The 24706-nt window shown below is 44.1% G+C and overlaps 1 protein-coding gene across 1 annotated transcript in view; it reads left to right on the top strand.

Annotated features, from left to right (window-relative positions):
* Positions 1 to 13398: 13398 nt before the first annotated feature.
* MICU2 (mitochondrial calcium uptake 2) overlaps positions 13399 to 24706 on the top strand; it is a 127121-nt gene continuing 115813 nt past the window's right edge. Inside the window, exon 1 of the mRNA XM_039255028.1 lies at positions 13399 to 13651. Within this exon, the coding sequence (XP_039110959.1) occupies positions 13442 to 13651 (210 nt within the window). The 5' untranslated portion in view covers positions 13399 to 13441. The remainder of the gene's footprint in view (positions 13652 to 24706) is intronic.

Raw genomic sequence — 24706 nt, forward strand, 5'->3', positions numbered from 1 at the left:
ACATATACTTTACCAGGGATTAGTTGGCAGTTAGCTCGGGACAAGGCCCTCCAGGAAGGACACTCAGCTACTTGCAGGGGCTGTAATAGAAGGAGGAAGTTGAAGACAGAAACGAAAGTCATCCGCTGCACAGTGGTCCCTAGGGTCAAGGGCCTCTCAAGTCGAATACAAAAAGGAGGATGGACACAGTTTCTGTGCTCATGCTTTTGTTTGGGTTATTTCTTTTGTGGGCTTTACTATGAATTTGAGGGCTTTTTTTCTTTTTTTTTTTTTTTTCTGTTCAGCTCCAGTAACTTCTTACAGCTACTACTTTGTAAAATCGAAAGCAGATATGTCCCCAGTAGGGACACCTGAAAATTTTCCAGTACCTCAATGTTCTAGGGACGTAGTCAGGGCTATATTTAGATACCATACCATATTTCAGAGAAAATGTGATTTTCCTTGAAGGGTTTGCTCCCACATCCCCTACTTAAACCAAACATACTTTCAAGTTAATAAAAGCTCTACCTGCCGAGGCAGCAAATCTGGCTATAATTAAAAGGGAGGAAACATTTTACACAAGAATATGTGCTATTTGGTCAAAGCATAAATAGGACAAACTGTGAAACAAGATAGCAAGACATAATTTGTATTCCTGCTTTTTATTTACCGAACAAGTTGTTGGAAGAAAATTGTTTTAACTATAACTTACTATATTCTAATACCTTTAAGTGTTTCACATAGTGACTGCAATGGAGCCTGTAAAAATAACTTTAAATTCCAATGTCAAGTGGAGCATGAAGATTTGGTTTCATTTTCAAAACTGCTCTGTTGAGAAATACGCCCTAAAAGGCAATTCTCATTTTACTCCGCTATGGCTCCAACAGCTGCAAGACAAAATATAAAATGTATTTCACCCAATCCGAAATTTAGAATTTTGATCTCTGAGGAAAGTATTTTTGAAGAGCCTCACACATGCTGGAAAAGGGATTTAGAACTTTGATAAGGCTTCGCAAAGAGAGAAGCACTATAAAATTTTAACAAAAGACTACCTTCTTTTTTTTTCCAAGAATGCTTCAGATCTACACTATATAACTCAATACTTTATATACTGTATTATCTATGGATTAGTAATACTTTATTCCTAAATTTTACACCCTCTAGACATATCATGGTATCATATTCTGGAAGATACCTTATACCAATTCAAACATTTGTTCACAAATCAGCACATTTTTACACACACACACACACACACAGAATATATATTTGTTTTCTGACAATTCACCCATAAAAAAAAAAAAAACATGCTTTCAAATGTAGCATATCTTTCTGAAGCTGCAGACAGTTCTTTGAGGAGTCACCAGTTAATAAGGACCCAGAGCCACAGTCATTTTTCAGCCTTTCCCAGGGGAACGTCACAGACGTCTAGGGGTCTGGAAACGGGCCACAGTGCCTTCTGTCTGCAGCGGCGAGCCCTGACGTTAGCAAAGCTAGCGGCCTTCCCACCTGACACTGCCAGCACCTTATCTCCACTCACGATGACACGTAATTCATCATTGCTGTCATCTTTGAAAAAACTCACGTATTTCAGTATCTGTTTTACTGCAGCCATGATCATTGGGGTGTTTGCACTAGGGAAAACAGACTTAAACAATTCTTATAGTAACAAAAAACGTCCCCTGGGCTACCCTCACTGCTTTTCTCCTTTGACCTCACTAAAAGATTTTCAACAAAATTCGCAAATGCTGTATTTCTGTCTAACTCATAAGTTACTTGACATTTACGCTTGAGTGAGAAACGAAATAGTTCTTACAGAAAGGGTGCAATACACGCTGAGCTCCTTTGAACTGAAATGCGGAAGAACGTAAATGTAACTGCAGTCCTGGGTCCCATACAGATACATCTCCAGTTCGTGTCTGATCCCTAGTTAGTATACTGTCCCTTTTCCTACCTTCTGTGCCGGTCCCATCCAGTTCGTACTAATTTTATAACACTTTTAAATCAACACATATACTAATATCTTTATTAATTGATCAACCAAGAAATACTTATTCAACGTTATTGGGAAAGTACCCAAAATCTAGAAGGCATGTTACAAACTCTCAAGGAATTTATATTCTAACTGAAAAATATGACCAGCTAACAGTAAAAGTCTACATATGTTTAAATGTATTGAAGCAGTTTCTTTACCAAAAAAAAAAAAAAATATTTGACGCATGTAAAGAAGCATTAAAACAGGGATTTATTTCTGTGTTACAGCAAGCAAGTATGGTGACACAGGAAAATAAAAGTAGAGAGCCAGGATAACGTACATGACAGAACTGAATACCATATAGCGGAATAATATCCGTCCTACAGCCACCCCAGCAAGCCAGTCACCAGACACAGGGCCTGCGAGGTGAAGAAAGGCCGGGTGCCCGGTTGAGGGGTCTCACTGCTGGAACTCAGAGAAACGCCCCCTCCGGACTCTCTCTCTGAGAGACATCACGTGACCCAGTGGGCGGCAACCTCACTTCTCGTTAAACGATAGAACAGCGAGTTTCATTTCGGGGTATTCTTCGGAGGGAGCCACGAGAGACCGGAAGTAACTGCGGGGTGCACGGAGACTTCACACAGGGGACGTGAACAGAGAACCCGCGTGTCTTGTCACGCGGGCAACGCACGCCGGCTGCTCTGACACGCAGCCGCCAAGTCTGGGCGCTTACCACGGAACAAGTCAAAGCCAACGCGGGGGGACGGGCGTCTCCTCGGGCAGGGGGCCCTGTCCCCGCTGCGCCGCCTGGGAGGCCCGGCCACCACGGCCCCTGCAGGGGGCGATCCGCGAGGCACCGCGACCCTCAACACCCCCGGCTCAGAGCCAACTCTCCTCCCTCACACACCACCCGCCAGGCGTGCGACGTGACCACCCCCTGCTGCAAGGGACGCTGGGAAACGCAACTTCCTGTGTGCCTGGGCAGAGGACAAATGAAACGAGATGTGGCCGACTTAGAACATCGTCTGTGTCACAATCGAGAACGCGAGGCTGGGAGACCGGATTGGATCCAAAATGTACTACATCCGTGATTGTCAAATGAATGACGCGCAAACAAAAATTACAACTTTTATGTGTTATGTTATTTTCACCCAACAAAAAGAAAAACTACATATATAAGCAATACATATGTGCAGTAACACCCTCGTATAAATAATATGCGCTCATACATACGACGGCTTCAGGTCACAACACATGAAGTGTCCTGACACATGTCAGTGTCCTCTGACCTGAAAGAGGGTGCCCGAGGTCAGTATCTCCTCAGCAATTTGTGGCACACTGACGGGCACTGCAGCTTGTGTGCATGCGGGCAGCATAGACAGCAGTATGTAGCATTAATAAAGTAAGCCTGGGGTGCCTAGGGGGCTCAGGGCTTGAGCCTCAGACTCTTGATTTCAGCTCAGGTCATGATCCCCGTGTTGTGGGATCGAGCCCTGCACCAGGTTCTGCGCTGAGCATGAGGCCTGCCTACGATTCTCTCTCTGTCCCTCTGTCCCACCCCCCCCCCCACGCACTCTCTCTCTCTTAAAAAAAAAATAAATGAATAAATTAAAAAATAAATAAGCCTGATGAAAATGGGTAACTGGCTTTAAAAGACTCCCGCAAAAGCCAAAAATAGAACATAAGAACTAAAACGGTGAAATACCAGCGAGCAAAGTAAAAATAGCAGGGCTCATGCTTCTCCTTCCCAACGTTATCATGAAATGAAAACAACTATCTAATCAGAGTCAGTGAAAACAAGACAGTGATTATTTGAAAAATGGATTTATATCCACTATCATTAATGATGAACCTAATCCTAAGTGTATCATGCGTCTTGAAATAATTAGTTATCAATGGGATGGAGCCAATATAAGATTCCAAAACAAACTATCTAGAACACAAACACAAGCCTCTATAGTCAAGGTTTTTTTTGGAAATATTCAATCAGGTAGTTAAACAAAATTTTACTAAATTTAAAGATAAATGTTCATGAGGTCCTTCCGAGATGTGTTAATCACAAGACAGAAGCCCCAAAACCCACTGAGAAAATCCTCGTTTTTCCTATTATAACACAAATGACTAAAGTACTATTCATTCACTCATCTGTTCATTGATTTACTGAGTAGTTATTGAATTCCTGTGATGTGGAAGGCATTGCAACAGGCACCAAGAATAGAGAGGTCACACAAATCGGGAAACATGCACTGCTCTCCTGGAGCTGACATTTTAGAGCACTGCGTCTCAACTGGCTGAGATTCCGCCCCCTGGAAGAAAGTGATCCTGAAACTCTTAGATCACAGAACAGTTTGCTGGGCTACTGGCAACAAGGTAATTTAAGCATCTGTCAGGTTGAAAGATGAGTTGCACATCTTCCTTTTACGATGTGTTCCCAATTTTGTGCCCACTTCTGTGTATTACATGTGGCTGTAATACACTTAATTAAAAAAATTTTTTTTTAATTTGTCTTTTAAAAGCAAAAGTGATGTTTTTCACATTGACAAAGAAAGTGATTGCTTTTTGAAAGAAACGTGTGCTTGGAAAGTCCATTTTGGAAACCAGTATTCGGAGATGCCTGCATCACTGTGTAATTTGTTGCCCCCTAATGGTGCACATGTGACCTCTTTTATTTACACACCTACAAAGCCTGAACACAAAATTTTCTAACCCATTTGAAAAGCCTCTTCTAAATACTAAGATCCAGTTGAGACACAATTTTGTATTAGCTTCAGGTGCACAACATAGCGACTCGACAAGTAGGTGTTGGGCTGGGCTCATCACAAGCCGGGGGCCCGTGAGCCACCGCACAACACTATCAGGATACATCGCCTATATTCCCCCATGCCGTCCCTTTCATCTCCCTGATGAATTCCTTCCATAACTGGAAGCCTGCAGCCCCCACTCCCCTTCACTCATGATGTCCATCTCCTCACCCCTTTCAAAATTTTGAAGTGAACACTTTTGGCAAGTTTCAAACCCAATTCGTTTAAAAGAACAAGTAGACGACGTCGAGGAAGTCAGAGGTTTCAGGGGTCAAACTAACCATCTTCCCCTAACTGGTGGCTGGAACTGATATAAATATCAGGGCAGGGTCTTGGGCCCTGCAGTCAGAGGTGCCAGTCGTGGACTGCCTCGCGTCCTCGCACTGCCCGTGCCCAGGACACGGGCTCACGGCTCATGCTCGCGGGACAGAGGATGCGTGTGAGCAGCGGAGAGCAGCCCACGGCCCACGGCCCTGCCCCAGCCCTGGAAGGAGCTATAAGGCAGTGCCTGTCCCAGGCAGGAGGTGCCCTCCTCACCGTTACCCCAACAATGGGCAGCGGGCTCACGTGAACCTCCCCTGCCCAGGCACAGGGCCCGCACCCTCTTGATTCCGATGTGGCTTCCACGCAGGCCCCCCCACTAAAGGGGGATAGTCCCCCCACCCGCTAAGCCAGCCCAGCCCTGCAAAACATCCCAAGCTCCTGAAAAGGCCAAGGTATGCTCCAAAGCATACCTGCAAATCACCCACTAGGGCCTAGTGTCCAAGTTCAGGCCTCCAGTGGAACAGGCCAGATCTGCCATGTGTCTGCTCCTTAAAGACAGACCTCAGGTGGTCTCCCCTTCACCCCAGGCGGTCCAGAAGCAGCCCTATCACTCCGCCTGGACTATCTACATACCCAAAACCCCATACTGAAGCCCACCCCCAAAGAAGATGCACTTGACTTCACAGATTCAGCTGCGCTGGCTCTACTTGGGAACAAGTTCCTCGTCAATGGCAAGAGCCACTGGCTCTCAAAAGCCACCCAGCTTCTGCACAGCTCTGTTTGTCACTAACCAAAATTCTTGGCTTGTAGGCTTTTCTCTTCCCACCCTCAACTCCCAACCCCAAAGGTTGTGGCCAAACTAGGAGAGGTCACTAAGGTCATTGCCAGGAAGTAAGCCAGACTGAATGCCTCATCCCTGAAGGCCACCTGCATCACCTCACAGCAAACCAGGCAGGCAGCAGATCACCAACTTCCCGTCCATCATTCCGCATGTATTCCAGGTGCAGATTCATGCGTCCTGGGAGTCACCGGAAGGGCACCTATCACACCTCACCCCCACCCTCCTTGCCAGAGCCCCAATACTTCTCGACACCCAATGCTCATTCTCATCTCTGGGAGAGCCACTGACCAGTGACCATATCAAAGTGCTTTTTCTGAGTCCCTGACGCACAAAATGAACTCAGGGCAACCCAGTCAGCTAGAGAAAAAAGCTTCTGAAAGGAACTCGGAGTCTGCTCCAGCCCTGCCTACCTCCACTGCACAAGTCACCCTGGCCTGGCGCTGCGACCACAGAGTCACAGAGCTTCCTGACCTAAAAACAGAGCCAACAGATCTACTCTTGGGGGAAAGAAAAGCACAATGAAGTTGAAATTTGTATTCTGCTTTATTAAGACAGAGTGAAAATAGTGAAGCTTCTGCACTAACTTAATGCCCTCCTATTCTGCAGAGGTGAAGAGAGGCTAAGATATTCTGGATGTCCTGATGCACGTGAATCCATGTCATGGACTTGACAATTTCTACTGAAACTTTGGGATCAAAGAGCATTGTGTTAGACTTCTTAGCTGCTGTTCCAGTCTTTCCCTTGCTCACCTGGGTACGCAACGTCTCCTCTAACTCCTCCAATCGTCATGTTTTTTAGTGTTTCATTTCTTATTTTAGAGAGAGAGAGAGAGAGAGAGAGAGAGAGAATCTTAAGCAGTCTCTACGCTCAGACATGAGGCTCACTCCCATGACCCTGGGATCATGACCTGAGCTGAAATCAACAGCTGAAATTCAAACAACTGAGCCACCCAGGTGCCGCCTCCAATCATCATCTTTGATTTGCTGGAAATACGTGGTTTACAGTTGAAAGGCAGCAACGGAGGAAAAAGTGTTATTTTCCTTTCTTGGTGAGACATGCAGAACTTTCGAGATACTATAATTGACTTGAAAATGAACAAGTTTCCCGAGCATACACAATCTGTCCCATAAATGTGTTTTCAGAGAACATCTTATTTGCAACTTCAGGAGTTCCGCCACACCCGTGCGCATCACCTAGCGCAGGCCACTGTCCCCACAACAGGGCGGTGTTACGCCACGCGCAGAATGCTCTTCTCACTGCCTTGTGTCACCTAACTTCCCAGCATTTTACGCAATCTTTGCGCCTCTTTTCCTCAGCGCGTTTTTGTGTGTCCGTCGGATTACAAACACTATTAAGAAATGCAAAACCAAGAAATTGGTATGTAGATTTTCTTTTAAGCCACCTTTTAAAATACATACTGAATTATTTAGAATAAAATTGTATGAGCTTGAGAATTATTGTGTTGGGGGAAACGGAGCACATACAGATGAAGCAAGATGGGTAACGGGTTGGTAACTGTGCAAGTAGGTTAGAAACACATGGAGGTTTATCACGTTAGGCTCTCCAATTTTGTACGTACTTTAAGCTTTTCAGAATAAAAAGCTTAAGAAGACACAAGAATCGTGATTTCATTACTTCAGTTAATAACACACTCCTTCCTGAAGCAAAAATAACATATAAACAGGGAGGGGGACAAAAACATAAAAGACTCTTAAATATGGACAACAGAGGGTTACCAGAAGGGTTCTGGGAGGGGGGATGGGCTATACGGGTGAGAGGCAGTAAGGAATCTACTCCTGAAATCATTGTTGTACTATATGCCAAAGGACTTGGGTGTAAATTTAAAAAATAAATTAAAAAAAAAAAAACAGTCCTTCTCTCCCTTTGAATGAATGTATTTTATGAGATATCTTTTTTAGTTTTTATAGTTATTAAAAACCAGCATCTAAATTAACCAAACAAAATGCCAGAACTTTGCATTTCTCTCACAAAACTTAAACCAAAATTATCCGACTTAATGAAGCCAATTTAATCTCGTTGATCTCACTAGACACTAACTTTTTTTGACAGTGCAAAACATTTGTTACACCTTCAGTAATAAAATTAGGGGCGCCTGGGTGGCTGAGTTGGTTAAGCGTCCGACTTCGCCTCAGGTCATGATCTCACGGTTCGTGGGTTTGAGCCCCGCGTCGGGCTCTGTTCTGACAGCCAGCTCAGAGCCTGGAGCCTATTTCAGATTCTGTATCTCCCTCTCTCTCTGACCCTCCCCTGCTCACGCTGTCTCTCTCTCTCTCAGAAATAAAACATTAAAAAAACTTTTTTAAATAACAAAATTAAAATTTGATTTTATAGATACTATTTAATTTTTATCTCACAGTTACAATTTTACCATGTGTGTTTGATTGTTTAGTTGTAAATGTGTAGGTTTAAGAATAAACAAATGTACGTAAACGGGGGCAACATGCTTTAAAAAGCCTTAAGCAGAAGGGCCACAATCCAATGTGTAAGGACCGCTGCCCACGACAAAACACCACAGGGAGAGCTGTTCCTTATTTGTCTTGGCATCTCTAAGGTATAACACCAAGTTTGGCACGTATTTCCCCCTCAATACAGTTTGCTTAATTTAAAAAAAAAAAAAAAAGCCACTTTGGAGTGGCACAGAATGAGAATTTCAGAACTGGAAAAATAAACTGAAACCAAACTCCTCGTTCCCCAACAAAGAGACAGAGGTTTAGGAAGGTTAAATCACGCAGCTAATGGAAGTATGGTGAAAGAAGTGTTTTAGGAAGATTGATCTGACATAGATCTATGGGATGCTTCAGAGGAGAAAAAGACTGGAAGCACCAGTATGTGGTAAGAGGCGACCGCAATCATCAAAGCAGGCGGTAATGAGTGTAAACTGGGGTGATGGGCAGAGAACGAGAAGCAGGGGAGGATCTGAAAGACATAGAAAATGCAACCCTTGGCGCTGCTTTTTCACTGTCAGTAAGATTTAATCTTGACCTATTTCTACACAAGCTGGTATCAATCATGATACCCAGATATTTTTACCCGTAGCCCCAAAATGCACACAAAAGACATAATTAGGCATTCTTTTGACTCATCTGGGGCCTCTGAGAGTGATTCATACCATTCACGACGCAATTATCCACCATAAATATAGTTTAACCTCTGCCTATTCCAAGCAATCGTTCTTTACCATGTCCATCTGTATGTCACTTACTCTTCCGCCACAAGATTAGGTCCACCCTCTTTATCTTTTGAGATCCTCAGTATTTTTTTCTCCTCCGCCTAAGATAATCTTGACACGCATTATTCTGTAATATGACAGTAAGGAATCTTTCAGAATCAGGATAGCAAGTTTGGGTCTTTTTAAAAATTTTTTCAAGTTTATTCATTTATTTTGAGAAAGGCAGAGACAGCATGAGTGGGGGAGGGGCAGGGAAAGAGGGAGAGCGAGTGAGAAATCCAAAGCAGGCTCCTTACTGCCAGCGCAGAAACCAACGCTGAGCTCAAACACAAAAACTGTGATCACGACCTGAGCCAAAACCAAGAGTCGGATGCTTAACAAACTGAGCCCCCCAGGTGTCCCAGGAGAGCAAGTTTTATTTACCTTCCCTAAACACGCTAAGAACAAAGATTCATTTTTTTGCCTTTTAAGACGGACATCCAATAAATGTCTTCAATAAAAAAAAGCTAGTTGATCTCTTTTGTTCAAGACCAACAACCCAGAGAAAATCAAACTTTGGATTGTAGGTAGGAAGGAAAATAATTTAGAGAAGCGGATGGCATAATGGGCGAGAAAGGCCAGGACAAAATCTGGGCAGGCAGAAGGCAATCACTGGGTAGAGTGTGCCTGACGTGCAAAGGAAGAGACCAGGCATAAGGAGGACTGGGGGCAGAGATACTGGAAAAGCATAAATACCCTAAAGACAAACCTGTAGAAGGTCAACAAAGCTGACAACCGGTCCACATGTTGCTGGAAATACCGCAGAACCCCTCATGGCCCTCAAGCCACTCAAGGTCACCCCTACACCAGCTCTGTTCCAAACCATTAAGCGCACAGTACCTAGTCTTCTCCCGTGGTCTCAATGCTACTGTTCCTCCGATCCTTGAGGATCCTGTCTATGCAAATCTTTCCCACTTTCCAAGTTCCAGAATTGGTTTCCTCTCTCCCCTAGCAGACTGCTCTAGCCAACCACACTCCTCCTCTGTGGAACAGTCGAATGCCATCGTACATTGTTTTGAATCCAGGCCTGGCCTCCAGTAAAAGCAAAGTTCCTTGAGAACAGTTTTTCTGTCGTATAACTTATGTCCCTCTTTCAGAAAAAGGGCACAAGGTGAATTAAAAGTGTTATTTGGGGGCGGGGGAGATGCCAGGGTGGCTCAGCGGGTTAGGCACCCGACTCTTAAGTTCAGCTCAGGTCATGATCTCCTCATGATCTCCTCATGATCATGAGTTTGAGCCTCACGTAAGTCTCTCTCCCTCTTTTTCTGCCCCTCTCCTGCATATGCGCATGCACGTGCTCTCTCTCAAAATAAAAAAATAATTTAAAAAATGAATTTTGGAACTATTAGCGTTTCTATTCTGTTTTTCTCCAATTATCATTGAAAGCGGCATAGATCTTATAGTTTTAGAAGCAGTTCTTTATTTGGGGATCGGTTTATAAGCTACATGGTTGAAAATACATCCCAGCCAAGGATGTATATTTTTCTCTACAGCTGGTGATGAAGAAACGAACAAAGCTGGAGCCTAAAAAGACCAATATAGTCAATGCACTTAGACAAATGTCAACAGCTGCCAGGGAAGATTTCATACTTAGAATGGTTAGTCGGCTAGAAATTGGTTCTATTATAAGAATTTGTTTCCTCTGCAAAAGAAAAGTTTGAATACATTAAATCTGAATGAGAGTTCTACAGGCCTGGGCACACAGTATCAAAAAAAAAAAAGAAAGAAAGAAAGAAAAAAAAACTCTAATTACAAAGCACGATTTTCCAAGTACATTCAAAGATTTTCAGCAAAATAATTTAAAATGAACTTTTTGTCTTGGAAAATAAATTCTATATATTTCTGTACATTTGATACTCAAAGAATGGGAAGAGGCACACCAGTTTCCTTAGTGCCATCTGTTTTTTTTCACTTATTCGTATATTCTTTCACTGAATGTCTAATATGTCCTGGGCATTGTGCTAGGTGCTGAGGAAATGGAAAAATAAGATAGCCTTGCCCTGGAGGATGTCAAAGGGTGGGACAAATAGAATGTCTTCAAATATGCCCAATGCTCCAATGGAATACGCACCTACGTGGGGCTTGGAGCCATAACAGATGTCAAATGGGTAGAGGACCAGTGGGAATTAGTATGTATATAGCTAACACTACCATGTTAGCCATGGTTTCTGAAAACCAAGATGGTGCTATAAGGTAAGCAGAAGGCAAGGTCTCTGTCAAGCTCATTTATGATCAGGGGGCAGGAATAACCCAAAACTTGACGAAGATAAACTGACGTGTGTGGTTGAGTCTAGCGTGTGCCAGGCCTTTGTGGATTTTCCACAGAGGGTCCTGTCTACTCCCCCAGTGCCAAACATGACAGTTGTTTACGCTGAGAAAACGGAGACTCAGAGACATTAAGCAATTGGCCCTAAATCACAGTGATTGGTTCGGCCAGGATTCTAACCCTGTGGTCTGGCTCACAAATCTCGGTACAAGGAGTCTCATCTACTTACTTCTGGCCGGGGGGAAGCACACAGAAAGTGGTTTCAGCGGCCAGGGAAGAGTGAGGAAGCTACAACTGCAGATTCGGACAAGCTGGCTAAGAAAGAGGGAGCGGGAACTAAGGGCAGATCATGACAAAAACGATCTGAGAATGAAGTGGTCACGTTAGATTTAACGCAGCACTTGTTCTGGGTTCGTTTTACAAACTCCAAGGCGGCAGTGATTATGTGGTCAGCACCTTGGCCCCATGTTAAGCCGTTAAAGTTACAGCATAGCCAAGCAGAGCTTCGAATGGCTAGAACATTCCAGAGGCTGAACCAAGCTTATCGTAAACGCACTCTGAAAGGTAAACGCCAGAGAACGGAGGATAGAAAGCTACACGACAAAGTCCTCTGCTAAAGGCATGTGCCTCAGCTGAATCATGACCCAGGCAGCCACCAGGACTCAGGCATCTTTCCAAGCCTGCACAGGGGGAAACATCGCTGAGGACGGTGACGCCGGGTAGGTGTCCTGCCGCATCTGGCTTGGTCCCCGCTGGGATGACAGATGTCAAACACTTGCCTAGAACAGAACTTAAATCCAACATTCGGCAAATATGGATTGCCTGACATAGTGGCTTTGCTTGCGAGTTCATTAGAAAATACCTCGTCGGGGGCGCCTGGGTGGCTTAGTCGGTTAAGCGTCCGACTTCCGCTTAGGTCATGATCTCGAGGTTCGTGGGTTCGAGCCCCGCGTCCAGCTCTGTGCTGACTGCCAGCTCAGAGCCTGGAGCCTGTTTCAGTCTGTGGCTCCCTCTCTCTCTGACCTTCCCCTCCTCACGCTGTCTCTCTCTCTCTCCTAGAAATAAATAAAAATATTTAAAAAAAAAAAAAAAAGAAAATACCTCGTCGAAGTGAGCAGGCTGGGATAGGACATGATTAAGCAGAAACGAAAGAGCAGTCAAGAATGTAAGAATAGGAAGGATAAACAAGGCAGATGGGGAAGATACTATTTTTTAAGTCGGCCAGTTTTGCAAGGTGAAAACAGTTCCGGAGATGGACGGTCGTGACGGCTGCCCCACAACGCGAACGTCCCTGACACCACTTAACTGCGCGTTTAAAAATGTTTTCAATGGAGGCGTTGCGTTCATTTCACCACAACCAAAAAATACATTTCAAGTTTGCTTAGCTACTAAAGTGAGATAAGTAGGAGAACGCGCACACATTAAAAAAAAATTTTTTTTTTAACATTTTTGTTTACTAGAAGCTGGGCGAGCTAACTGATGTTATTTTAAACGGCCTGTGGGAAAAGTCTCTGCAGCTTCTGCAGATTTCAGAATAACAGGATACAAGTAGTTCTAAGAAATTCTTAACATGCGTAGGCTTGGGGAATTGAGAGCAAATGGGGTTTTCAGGAATATGCCAGATTTTTCAGTTACACGCCCCAGCTTCTTTAGGGACGGGATTCCACTCCTAAGATCAGGCCCGCCAGAAACGCAAACTACACGGTTTATCAGTTACTGTCCTCACCCGCCCGTGCTTTCCCCGCAAGCCCGCAGCGCGCACCCAACACTGGCTTCTCCCTGGTGACGGGACACATTTTCCCACGAACGTCGTGGGACCTTCCTACACACTAGGGGAACGATCTCGTCCTCGATCTGGGTTCCGTCCGGACCACGTCCCAGCTACCCGGCACCCTTGCGCGAGAACCCCTACCGCCGCCGCTCCCCGCTTCGCAAGTGCAAGCCACACGCAGAAGGCGGGCTCCAGGGGCTGGACGGAGGCCGTCGGGAATATCGCGAGATCCGTGGCCGCGCGGGAGTTCCCGAGTCGTGCGAAGACGCGGCGGCGGTTGCGGCGCCGGACTCGTGATGGGGCGCTTCCGCAAAGATGGCGGCCGCTGCGGTGAGAAGCGCTCGGCTGACGGCCTGGGGCGGGAGACTGCGGCGTGGGATCTCTGCGGGCCGGCGGGCGCTGCCGGCCCCCCGCCCTTTGGCTGCGGCAGTGGCCGGCGTGGCCCTGGCAGGCACAGGAGTGGCATGGTACCACGGCCGCGTGAATGGCGTGGCGCGCGGAGGCGGCCTCTCCGTCTTAGCACAGGTACGGGACCACCCCTTTGCGCCAACCCGACCAAGCTCCTCCCTCCCCCGCTTCCCGGCGGTGGAGCGTGGAGGTCGGGGGCGGGCGGCCCCGGCTCCTCTTCCGGAGTCAAGGCCGGGCACCGCGGTGGAAGCCCCCCGACAGGGGTCAGTGCCCCTTGCTGGCCGCGGCCCCCGCCGCGCGCGCCCGAGGGCATCGAGGTCGAGCACGGGGGTTCGGCCCCTCCGGGGAGAACCCCGCGGCAGCCGAACCGACCAGGAAAGCCCAAGACGCAAATTTGGGACGAGCCGTGTGGGCGTGTCTCACTACACCTTGCCCCGCTCTCCCTCCCTTCTGGGCGATGTGGTGCCCAGGTCGGCAGGGGGTGTGCCCCGTTACTCAACCCAGACTTACCTTTGTTAACCTTTCGAACGAAATCCTTTACGACCGGTTCTCCGTACAGGGTGGTGAAGGTGTCCTAATAGATGACTTTTTTTTTAATCGTAAAAATGACAACCATAAAGTTTAGGCGGTTGATAATTTCCAGGTTTTAGCATCAACTGTAGGGAACATCATTACAGGATTCTAAACCTTCAGCGGACTAAGTGGTACTAAGCAAAAGACGTTTCTTACGAAACCTCCACGTATTCAAGGTAAAAAGTTCCCTACTTCGGTTCAAGACTGCCACGTAAAATATATCAAAATTTGAAAAAGTACTACATTTTAGATATTTTATGTACTTTCAATAAGTTTTAGTGTGTGCATTGTTTTGGAAATTAAAAAGCTGTATTCTTTCTGTTACGTTTACCTTATCTTTATTTCAAAAGCGCCTCATGTTTAAAATTTTTTAAATTTTTTTTAACGTTTATTTATTTTTGAGAGACAGAGAACGAGCAGGGGAGGGGCAGAAAAAGAGACCACAGAATCCGAAGCAGGCTCCAGGCTCTGAGCTGTCAGCACAGAGCCTGATGCAGGGGCTCAAACTTACGAACCCTGAGATATCATGACCTGACCCACCCAGGTGCCCCTACATTATACCTTTCTTTCTTTCTTTCTTTCTTTTTTTTTTTTTAGAGTTTTTTAACGTTTATTTGTTTTTGAGATAGAGAGAGACAGAGCACGAGCTGGGGAGGGGCAGAGAGAGAGGGAGACACAGAATCTGAAACAGGCTCCAGGCTCTGAGCTGTCAGCACAGAGCCCAGTGTGGGGCTTGAACCAACGGACTGTGAGGTCAAGACCTGAGCTGAAGTCTGCCACTTAACTGACCTATCCACTCAGGTGCCCCCATTATACCTTTCTAATGAAAAACCCAGGGCATGGTCACATGCAAAGAAAGAGAGGAAGACAGGTCTTGTGAATTAAAATTAAGCATTGATGAATGAAATTTTGACCTGTATTAAATTAAGATGCCACATAGATAATAGGTGCAATAACTCCCATTGTCTTACCATTTCTGATTGTACGTTGGAGGATCTGTCTTGTGGTATTTAATGGCATTTTTGTTCTTCTGGTGCCAAGGATTCAATTTATTAGTCATCATTGGTTTCTCTCTGTTCTCAGCCTCTTTTTTTTTTTTTTTTTTTTTTTTTTAGTTTTTTAATGTTTATTTTTGAGACAGAGAGAGACAGAGCTTGAGCAGGAGAAGGACAGAGAGAGAGGAAGACACAGAATCCGAAGCAGGCTCCAGGCTCTGAGCTGTCAGCACGGAGCCCGATGCAAGGCTCAAACCCATGAGCCTTGAGATCATGATCTGAGCCAAAGTCAGAGGCTTAACCAACTAAGCCACCCAGGTGCCCCGAAGGTATACAACTTGATGTTCTTTTAGACATTGTGAAATGGTCACCATAACAAGTTAATGAACATGTCCATTACGCCACCTAGTTACCATTGAGTATATGTATGTGTGTGATAAGAACACTTAGGATTTATCCTAAAACAAATTTCTAGTATATAGTGACAGCATTGTTAATTGCAGTAGCCATAGTATGTTTAGATCTCTAGGACTTAACTGATCTTGCTTAACCAAAACTTTTACCCTTTGACCAACATCGTTCCGTTTCCCCCAATCTTGGGCAATCACCGTTCTGCTCTATTAGTTCGACTCTTGTAGATTTTACGTATAAATGAGATCCTGTAGCATTTGTCTTTCTGTACCTGGCTTATTTCACTTAGCATATCGTTCATATTCATCCTTATTGCTGGATAGCAAGATTTCCTTTTTCAAGGCTGAATAATACCCGTGTGTGCGTGCGTGTGTGTACATGCATACCACATCTTTCCCATTCAGTCATTGATGGACAATTATTTATTATTGTAAATAATGCTGCCATGAATGTGGGAGTGCAGCTGTCTCTTCACAATACTGACTTCACTTCCTTCAGATACATACCCAGAAGCAGTGTTGCTGAATCATACGGTAGTTCTATTTTTTTTTTTTATTTTTAATGTTCTGAGGAACCTCTCTACTGTTTTTCGTAATGGCTCTCCCAGTTTACATTTGTAGCCGACAGTGTAGAAGAGTTTTCTTTTCTTCATTTCCTTTTCATGACTTGTTATCTTTTGTCTTTTTGGTAGTAGGTACTCTGACAGATGCGAGGTCATATCTTATGGAGGTTTTGATTTGCATTTTCCTGATGATTCGTGATGTTGAGCGTCTTTTCATATATATGTTTCTCATTTGTATGTCTTCAAAAATGTTCAGGTCCTTTGCCCATTTTTTAATCTGGTCATTTATTTCTATGGCCATTTAGTTGTTGGAGTTCTATTTATATTTTGGATATTAACACCTTACAAGATGTATGGTTTGCAAAAATTTTCTCCCATTCTGTAATGTCTTTCACTCCATGGTTTCCCTTTGCTCTGTAGAAGCCTTTTTTTTTTTTTTTTAAGAGAGAGCAAGCAATGCACAAACAACAGGGGAGGAGCAGAGAGGGAGAGGGAGAATCCTAAGCAAATTCCTCATTGTCATTGCAGAGCCCAATGCAAGTTTCGATCTCACAACCATGAGTGAGATCATGACTGAGCCAAAATCAAGAGTCAGATGCTTAACAGACTAAGCCACCCAGGTGCCTCACTCTGCATAAGCTTTTTTTTTTTAAATCCCACACGATAATTTTTGCTTTTGATCACATATCTAGAAAATCGTCACCCAGACCTCTATCAAGAAGCTTTTTCCCTGTGTTTTCCTATAGTAGTTCTGTTTGGGATCTTACATTTAAGTCTTTAATCCACTGTAGTTAATTTTCATATATGGTGTGAGATAAGCATCCAATTTCACTTTTCTGCATATGGATATCCATTTTTCCTAATACCATTTGTTGAAGAGACTATCCTTTCCCATCATGTGTTCTTATTTCTGGGCTCTGTTCTGTTCCATATGTCTGTTTTTATGGGAGTACTACATTTTTTTTTTTTTTTGATTACTGTGCTTTGTGGTGTATCTTGAAATCAGTAAGTGTGATGCCTCCAGCTTTGTTGTTCTTGCTCAAGATTATTTTGGCTTTTCAGAATCTTTTGTAGTTCTGTATGAATTTTAGGATTGATTTTTCAGTGTCTGTGAAGAATGCCATTGGGATTTTGATAAGTATTACATCGAATATATGTATCAATTGGGTACTCTGGACATTTTTTTTTTTAAGTAAGCTTCACCCTCAGCTCAAAGCCCAACCCAGGGCTTGAACTCATGACCCTGAGATCCAGACCTGAGCTGAGACCAAGAGTCACATGCTTAACTGACTGAGCTACCCAGATGCCCTGGTAGTATGGACATTTTAACAATATTAATACATTCCTGGAATGGTTTTGAACAGTTAAAGATTATGAAATTAAATGTTGGATTTATCTCTGTCAGGGTCCAGTTAGGAGACAGAAATTTAAACCAGTAATTTGAAAGGTGAAATTTAATATAAAGAATGACCTAGTAAAAGATGGTTGACTGCTGAAAGAGTAGAGAAGGACTTTAAGAGGTCCAGAAGTAGCAGGTGTCAAAAAGTAGCCACCACCTGTGAGCGAAAGAAGACTAGTCAATGAAGGAACTAAGGATTTGGGAACACTCCCCTCCAACCCTGAGGCTGAGATTTAGCCTCTTTGAAGAGGACATGGCTACCACAGAAATATAAAGACCACTATTGGTGGCTCTGGCCAGAGGGCACAGGCCAGAACTAGTCTTTGGAAGAAGCTTGTCATTGCTGGAAGGTGTATGGAGACTGGATTTGGTCTATAGAATCGACCCACTGAATGAGGGGATATGGCCTGAGGGCATGACCAGGGCTGCTGTAGAGGTAGGACCTGGAGCTACTCGTGAGAAGTGCCTGCTGGGTTGTGTGCTGGCCTGATGCCTCCCCCCCGACCCCCCAAAAGCTGCCACAGAAGCTGCTCTGTACAGTTGTTTGGAAGCTGCCTACCTCGCGGGAAGTGTATGTCCTGAGGGTGTAGCCAGAGCTACTGCATCCGCCGGCTGGAATCAACTGGACACGGCCCCCGGCTCGGCTGTGAGGGCTGCCGGGCTCCAGCTCAGAATGCGAAGGGCAGAGGGCTTCCTGCCTGTTTTTTGGCGGTGTCATTCCAGTGCTGTCTACTGACAGAGGCTGAGCTTGTTGGCCGAAGGGTACCACGTAGATTTCATACTGGCATTACGTGCCTTGGTGAGGATATGTGGGCACTCGATACCGTCCAGCGTGTCCTTTGTGTTTCTTCAGTTATTTGTTATCGACGAATGGACGGACTGAACAAAAGGAGCTTTTCTTTCATATTGTCTCCCTAGTGCTGAACTTAGGGCCTGGCACTTAGAAGGTGTTCATTAAGTGTTCAGTGTACATTTCCATGGTTGCAAGATAGACCCTTCTCCGCCAGAGATTTCTCGTGGAATTAATTATTTCTCTTTATAAAATTCCTGATATTATGGTACAGTAATTAAGGTTTGGGCTCTGTCAGTTAAGCATCTGGCTCTTGGTTTTGGCTCAGGTCATGATCTCAGGGTTCAGTGGGATCAAGCCCCATGTCAGGCTCCATGCTGACAGTGCTGAGCTTGCTTGGGATTCTCTCTCTCTCTCTCTCTCTCTCTCTCTCTCTCTCCCCCTCTCCCCCTCTCCCCCTCTCCCCCCCTCCCCCTATTGGGCTCTCTCTCTAAATAAATAAAGTAAAAAAAGGAATATTTTCAATGTAGTAAAAAAAAATTAAAGAGGGTTATAAACATTGTTCAAATTGTCATTTTTACATTACTGAGACAGATAACATTAATGATGGCAAGAAAATTAGGTCAGTGTGGTCATTAATTTTATGTGTCAGCTTGGCAAGGCTGTGGTGCTCAGTTGTTTGGTTAAATATCAGTCTAGGTTTTACTGTGAAGGTTGTTTTTTAGATGTGATTAACATTTAAACCAGTACACTGTTCAGTAAAGCAAATCACTCTCTATAGTGTGGAATGTAATCCAGTCATTGGGCGGCCCTAAGAACAAAGCTGAGGTTTCAAGAGAAAGAAAGAATTTGATCTCCAGGGGCAACATAGAAACCTTGCCTGAATTTCCAGTCTCTTACCAGAAATTGTAGCTTGCCCCACAGGTTTTTGATTTGTTGTTGCCCACAATCCCATGAACTAATTCCTTAAAATAAATCCCTTGCTCCCTCTGTTTCTCTTTCTCCCTTTACACATCCAGGATATATGAGTATCTTATGGGCCCCATTTCTCTGGACAACCCCCAGATTTTGGTGCTGGGAATTAGCATGCTGCTGTAACAAGAATCTAAAACTGTGGAAGTCGCTTCGGAATTGGTTCCTGGATAGAGGCGGGAGGAGTTTTGAGGCACATGATGGAATGGCCTAGATTGTCTTCCGGAGACCTCTGCCACAAATTGGAATGTTGTAGGTACTTCTGGTGAGGTCTCAGATGGAAATGAGGAACGTGGTATTGGACACTGGAGGAAAGGCAGTTCTTGTGATAAAGTGGCAGGGCACTTGGCTAAATTGTGTTCTACTATTTGGGGACAAGTAGAACTTGTGAGCGATAAAGTTGGCTATTCAGTTGGACGGATTTCTAGCAGAGTGTTGAAGTCGTGGTCCAGTTTCTCCTTGCTGTACCTAGTAAAATTTGAGAAGAAAAGAAATTCTTACACAAAAGAACCAGAATTTAGAGGTTGGGAAAGTTACTGGCAGGTCTGTGTTATAAAAAATGAGAAGGATACTCTGCAGAGAAAACTAAGGATGTGGCTAGACAGCCATGGGCTGAAGAGATGAGGTGTGTTACTCCTGCATCCAGTCAGCCAACTTGCAGAAAGGCCGCCAGGGTTAGACTGAAGAGAGCAGGGAAGGGGTGAAGGAAAAGGAGGGCTTCTCCAATTCTTCAGGCACAGGCAAGAAGCAGGTTGGTGGAGCTATCCAGCTGCAAGCGTGTTCTCTTTCCAGAAAAGAGAAGAAGAATTTCAGGAGCACGAAGCACCCAGCCGCAGGTTATTATACTCAAACCGTAAAATCGGGTTTGCTCTAAATCACAGACATGCGAGGGGCTCATGTCCTGGATCTCTCTTCTCAAATGGTAATGTCTGTCCTGTGCATCTCCTCTCATTGTGTTTTGAAAACAGATAACTTGTCTAGTTTCAGAGGTTTACAGAACAAGTAGACTTTCACCCCAAGAAAGTCATACTTTGAGTCTCAGCAGAAGTGATTACATGCTGAGCTTTGGGACTTAGTTGATGGTATTTAGATGCGATTTTGGATTTAAAATTGTTGCTGGGATGACTAGAACTTTGGAAGACGTCAGGATGGGGTGAGTGCATTTTGTGTGTGAAAGCACATGACTTTGGGATGGCCCCAGGGTGGACTCTTGAGTTGAATTGTGTTCCCCCAGAGTTCACGTGTTGAAGCCCTGACCTCCATTACCTCAGACTATGACCTTATTTGGAAATAGGACTGTTGTAGGTTTAATTAGTTAAAATCAAGAAGAGATCACCTTGGAGTAGGCTGGGCCCCTGATACAGTATAACTGGTGTCCTTATTAAGGGGGACATTTAGATGCACACAAAGGGAGACGATCAGGTGAAGACTGGACTTCTGCTGCCACAAGCTGGAGAAGTGCGTTCAGAGGGAGCATGGCCCGTGGACACGGCCCGGGCTTCCGGCCCGCGGCCTGTGCATCTGTTACTCAGCCGCTCAGCTGCGGCGCCCTGTTGCAGGAGCCCTAGGGCTCCGTGCAGCTCGTGCTTGGTGTGGCTGTGGGAGCACTGGCTTCTAGCTGTTTGTTATCAGAGAGACTTCTCAGGGTCCGAAGGGAATCGCATGGGCAGCCTTTCAGAGACCCCTTCTGTATCTGCCTTGTATGTAGAAGATACGACTCTGCTCCTGAAACTTGAAAACAATCTTCGGTTTTTAAGCTAGTCATCTTTTTAGAGTTCAGCATCCATTTTGAATTTTCCAATAAAGCCTATATTCTTAATGAGAAAATTACCAATATGAACACCAGTCTTGTGGTGACCAGAAATTGTTGTTGCATTTCAGAAAATACACATTTTATTTATTTATTTTAAATGTTTTTTTTATTTATTTTTAGGAGAGAGAGAGACAGCGTGAGCAGGGGAGGGTCAGAGAGAGAGTGAGTCACAGATTCTGAAACAGGCTCCAGGCTCTGAGCTGGGAGTCAGCACAGAGCCCGACGCAGGGCTCGAACCCACGAACCGCAAGATCATGACCTAAGCGAAAGTCGGACACTTAACCGACTAAGCCACCCAGGCGCCCCGAAAATACACATTTTAAAACCATACCATAAGAAACTTAGAATTTGAAGTTTTATGAAAAACATGGCTTGATGTGTGGGAGAATCACCTTGATTTTCTAAGGGAGGAGGTTATTGTGTAAATTGAGGGAATGTGTTATTTCCTGACTAAATAAAATTACTTTCTTATGTAATTGTGATTATGTTGTCAGGTCTGATTTTAATGATTTCTCATCTTTATTGACATTTTATAAATATATTTTCCTCTCTTGATTTTTTAAAAACTTTTTTAATGTTTTATTTCTGAGAGAGAGAGAGACACGGTGTGAGCAGGGGAGGGTCAGAGAGAGAGGGAGGTACAGAATCCCAAACAGGCTACAGGCTCTGAGCTGTCAGCACAGAGCCCAACGCGGGGCTCGAACCCACGAACCGTGAGATCATGACCTGAGCCGAAGTCGTATGCTTAACCGACTGAGCTACCCAGGCGCCCCCCTCTCTTGATGTTTTGATTGGCTTGCTTTTACTTAAGTAAAAATAATTTAGATGAAAAAAACTTTTTTTTTAATGTTTGTTTCTTTTTGAGAGAGGAAGAGAGACAGAGCACGAGTGAAGAGGAGCAGAGAGGGAAGGAGACACAGAATCCAAAGCAGGCTCCAGGCTCTGCACTGACAGCAGAGAGCCCGATGCAGGGCTCGAACCCACGAACCATAGATCATGACCTGAGCCGAAGTTGGATGCTCAACCAACTGAGCCACCCAGGCGCCCCTTGTTGGTTTTTTTTTTTTAAACTGTATTTGTATGTTTATGCTGAGCTTGATACTGAAATAATTTTAAATGGCTTAGAAAAATGCTATTGTGAGTAATAATTTTTAAATGGAAAGAAAAATAGTTAATACAAGCTGGAACTATAGAAAAGATTAAAATAATGCTATAAGACCTTGTGTTATGCTCGTGGTTAGTCACAAATTGATTTTAAATTTAGCAACAAACTCAAAGAGGGGAACAGGCCAGTTATATGCTTCATAGTAGTCAGTTGCCTAGAAACAACTAAATCTGGGAGTAAAATAGTTGTTTTCTTCTGTTTCATAAAGAGGCGGGGCACCTGGGTAGTTCCGTCGGTTAAGCATCCGACTTCGGCTCATGTCATGATCTCACGGTTTGTGGGTTCGAGCTCCACGTTGGGGTCTGTGCTGACAGCTAGCTCAGAGCCTGTAGCCTGTTTGGGATTCTGTGTATCCCTCTCTCTCTGACCTTCCCCTGCTCACGCTGTGTCATTCTCTCTCTCTCTCTCTCTCTCAGAAATAAATAAAAATAACTTAAAAAACTTTTAAATATAAATAAATAAAGAGGACACAGCATCATTATAGTAACACGTGTAGCAAGGAGTTTCATATGACAGTTTTTATAATTTCTAAGAAGGATATTTGCATAGCTAAAAAATATTAGATGAGTGGCAAAATGTTTACCATTACAGTTTAGTGTTGAGAAAACCTTTCAAGGAGGGGGTGCCCACTTAAGTCTGTTGTTGCTGAGATGATGAGAACACATAGTTGGGTATTGGGTATGGCTGCTGGGAAGGTGTTGGTGACTTTGACAAGAGGAATTTCAGTGAAATACTGGGGGCAGAAATTTAATTAGAATATGTTGAAAGGAGATGGTAAAGGAAGGAAACAAAAAATGTGAATAAAGATACTTCTTTCTAGAAATGTTTCTATAAAGGATATTCAAGAAGACACTCTGACAGGTATAAGGTGGTATCTCATTGTGGTTTTGATTTGTGTTTTCCTGATGATGAGTGAGGTTGAACATCTTTTCATGTGTCTGTTAGCCATGTATATGTCTTCTTTGAAGAAGTGTCTGTTCATGTCTTCTGCCCATTTCTTAACTGGACTATTTATTTTCATGATGTTGAATTTGGTAAGTTCTTTAAAGATTTTAGATACTAGCCCTGTATCTGGTATGTCATTTGCGGGTATCTTCTCCCATGACATAGGCTGCCTTTTAGTTTCGTTGGTTGTTTCCTTCTTTGTGCAGAAGCTTTTTATCTTGAAGAAGTCCCAGAAGTTCATTTTTGCTTTTGTGCCTCTGGAGATGTATCTGGTAAGAAGTTGCTACAGCCAAGGTCAGTGAGGTTGTTGCCTGTATTCTCCTAGGGTTTTGTTGGTTTCTTGTCTCACATTTAGGTCTTTCGTCCACATTGAATTTATGTTTGTGTATGATTTGAAGGGGCACGTGCACCCCAATGTTTATAGCAGCACTGTTAACAATAGCCAAATTATGGAAAGAGCCCAAATGTACATCAACTGATGAATGGATAAAGAAGGTGTGATATTGGGGCGCCTGGGTGGCTCAGTCGGTTAAGAATCCGACTTCGGCTCAGGTCATGATCTCACGGTTCGTGGGTTCGAGCCCCGCATCGGGCTCTGTGCTGACAGCTCAGAGCCTGGAGCCTGTTTCAGATTCTGTGTCTCCCTCTCTCTCTGACCCTCTTCTGCTCACGCTGTCTCTCTCTCTCTGTCCTCCTCTCTCTCTCTCTCTCCTCTCTCTCAGAAATAAAAAAAAATTTTTTTTAAGAAGGTGTGGTATATATATAAATGGGATATTAACCTTCAGAAAGAACTAAATTTTGCCATTTGCATCAACTTGGATGGAACTTGATTGTATTATGCTAAGCAAAATAAGTCAGTCAGAGAAAGACAAATACCATATGATTTCACTCAAATGTAGAATTTAAGAAACATGACAACTGAACATAGGGAAAGGGAAGGAAAAATAAAAAGCTAGGGAGGCAAACCCTAAGAGACTCTTAACTATAGAGAACAAACTGAGGGCTGCTGGAGGGGAGGTAGGGGGCTGAAGGGCTAACTGGGTGATGGGCATTAAGGAGGGCACTTGTGAGGAGCACTGGGTGTTTTATGGAATTGATGAATCACTGAATTCTCCTGAAACCAGCACTACATTATATATTAACTAACTTGAATTTAAATAAAATCTTAGAAAGAAAGAAAAAAGAAGATATGAGACCAAGGTCAGGTTTTGTTTTGTTTTAAGATGTGAGACAATAGAGGAGATTTGCATGCTGATAGGATGACATAATAAGGAGGCAGAAATCGTTACAGATCTGTGAGGGATAATTATAGGTTGAAATCTTTGAGAAAGGAAGTTATGTGGAGTCAAGGCCACAGGTACAGAGGTTGGACTTTGACAGAAAGATTCTTTGTTGTAACAGGAGTAGAAGCAAAGGGTGTGGTTACTCCTGGAAGCTGGCTATAGGCCTCATTACACACCTTACGAACAGGTCAAAAGAGCCTGATTGTGGACTGCTCTGGAAAAGTGGGCCGTGTCAGAGGCATCTATAGTAACTGCTACCGGAGA

Source organism: Hyaena hyaena, unplaced genomic scaffold, assembly GCF_003009895.1.
Source record: "Hyaena hyaena isolate Hyena2069 unplaced genomic scaffold, ASM300989v1 scaffold_11, whole genome shotgun sequence".
Taxonomy (NCBI): domain Eukaryota; kingdom Metazoa; phylum Chordata; class Mammalia; order Carnivora; family Hyaenidae; genus Hyaena; species Hyaena hyaena.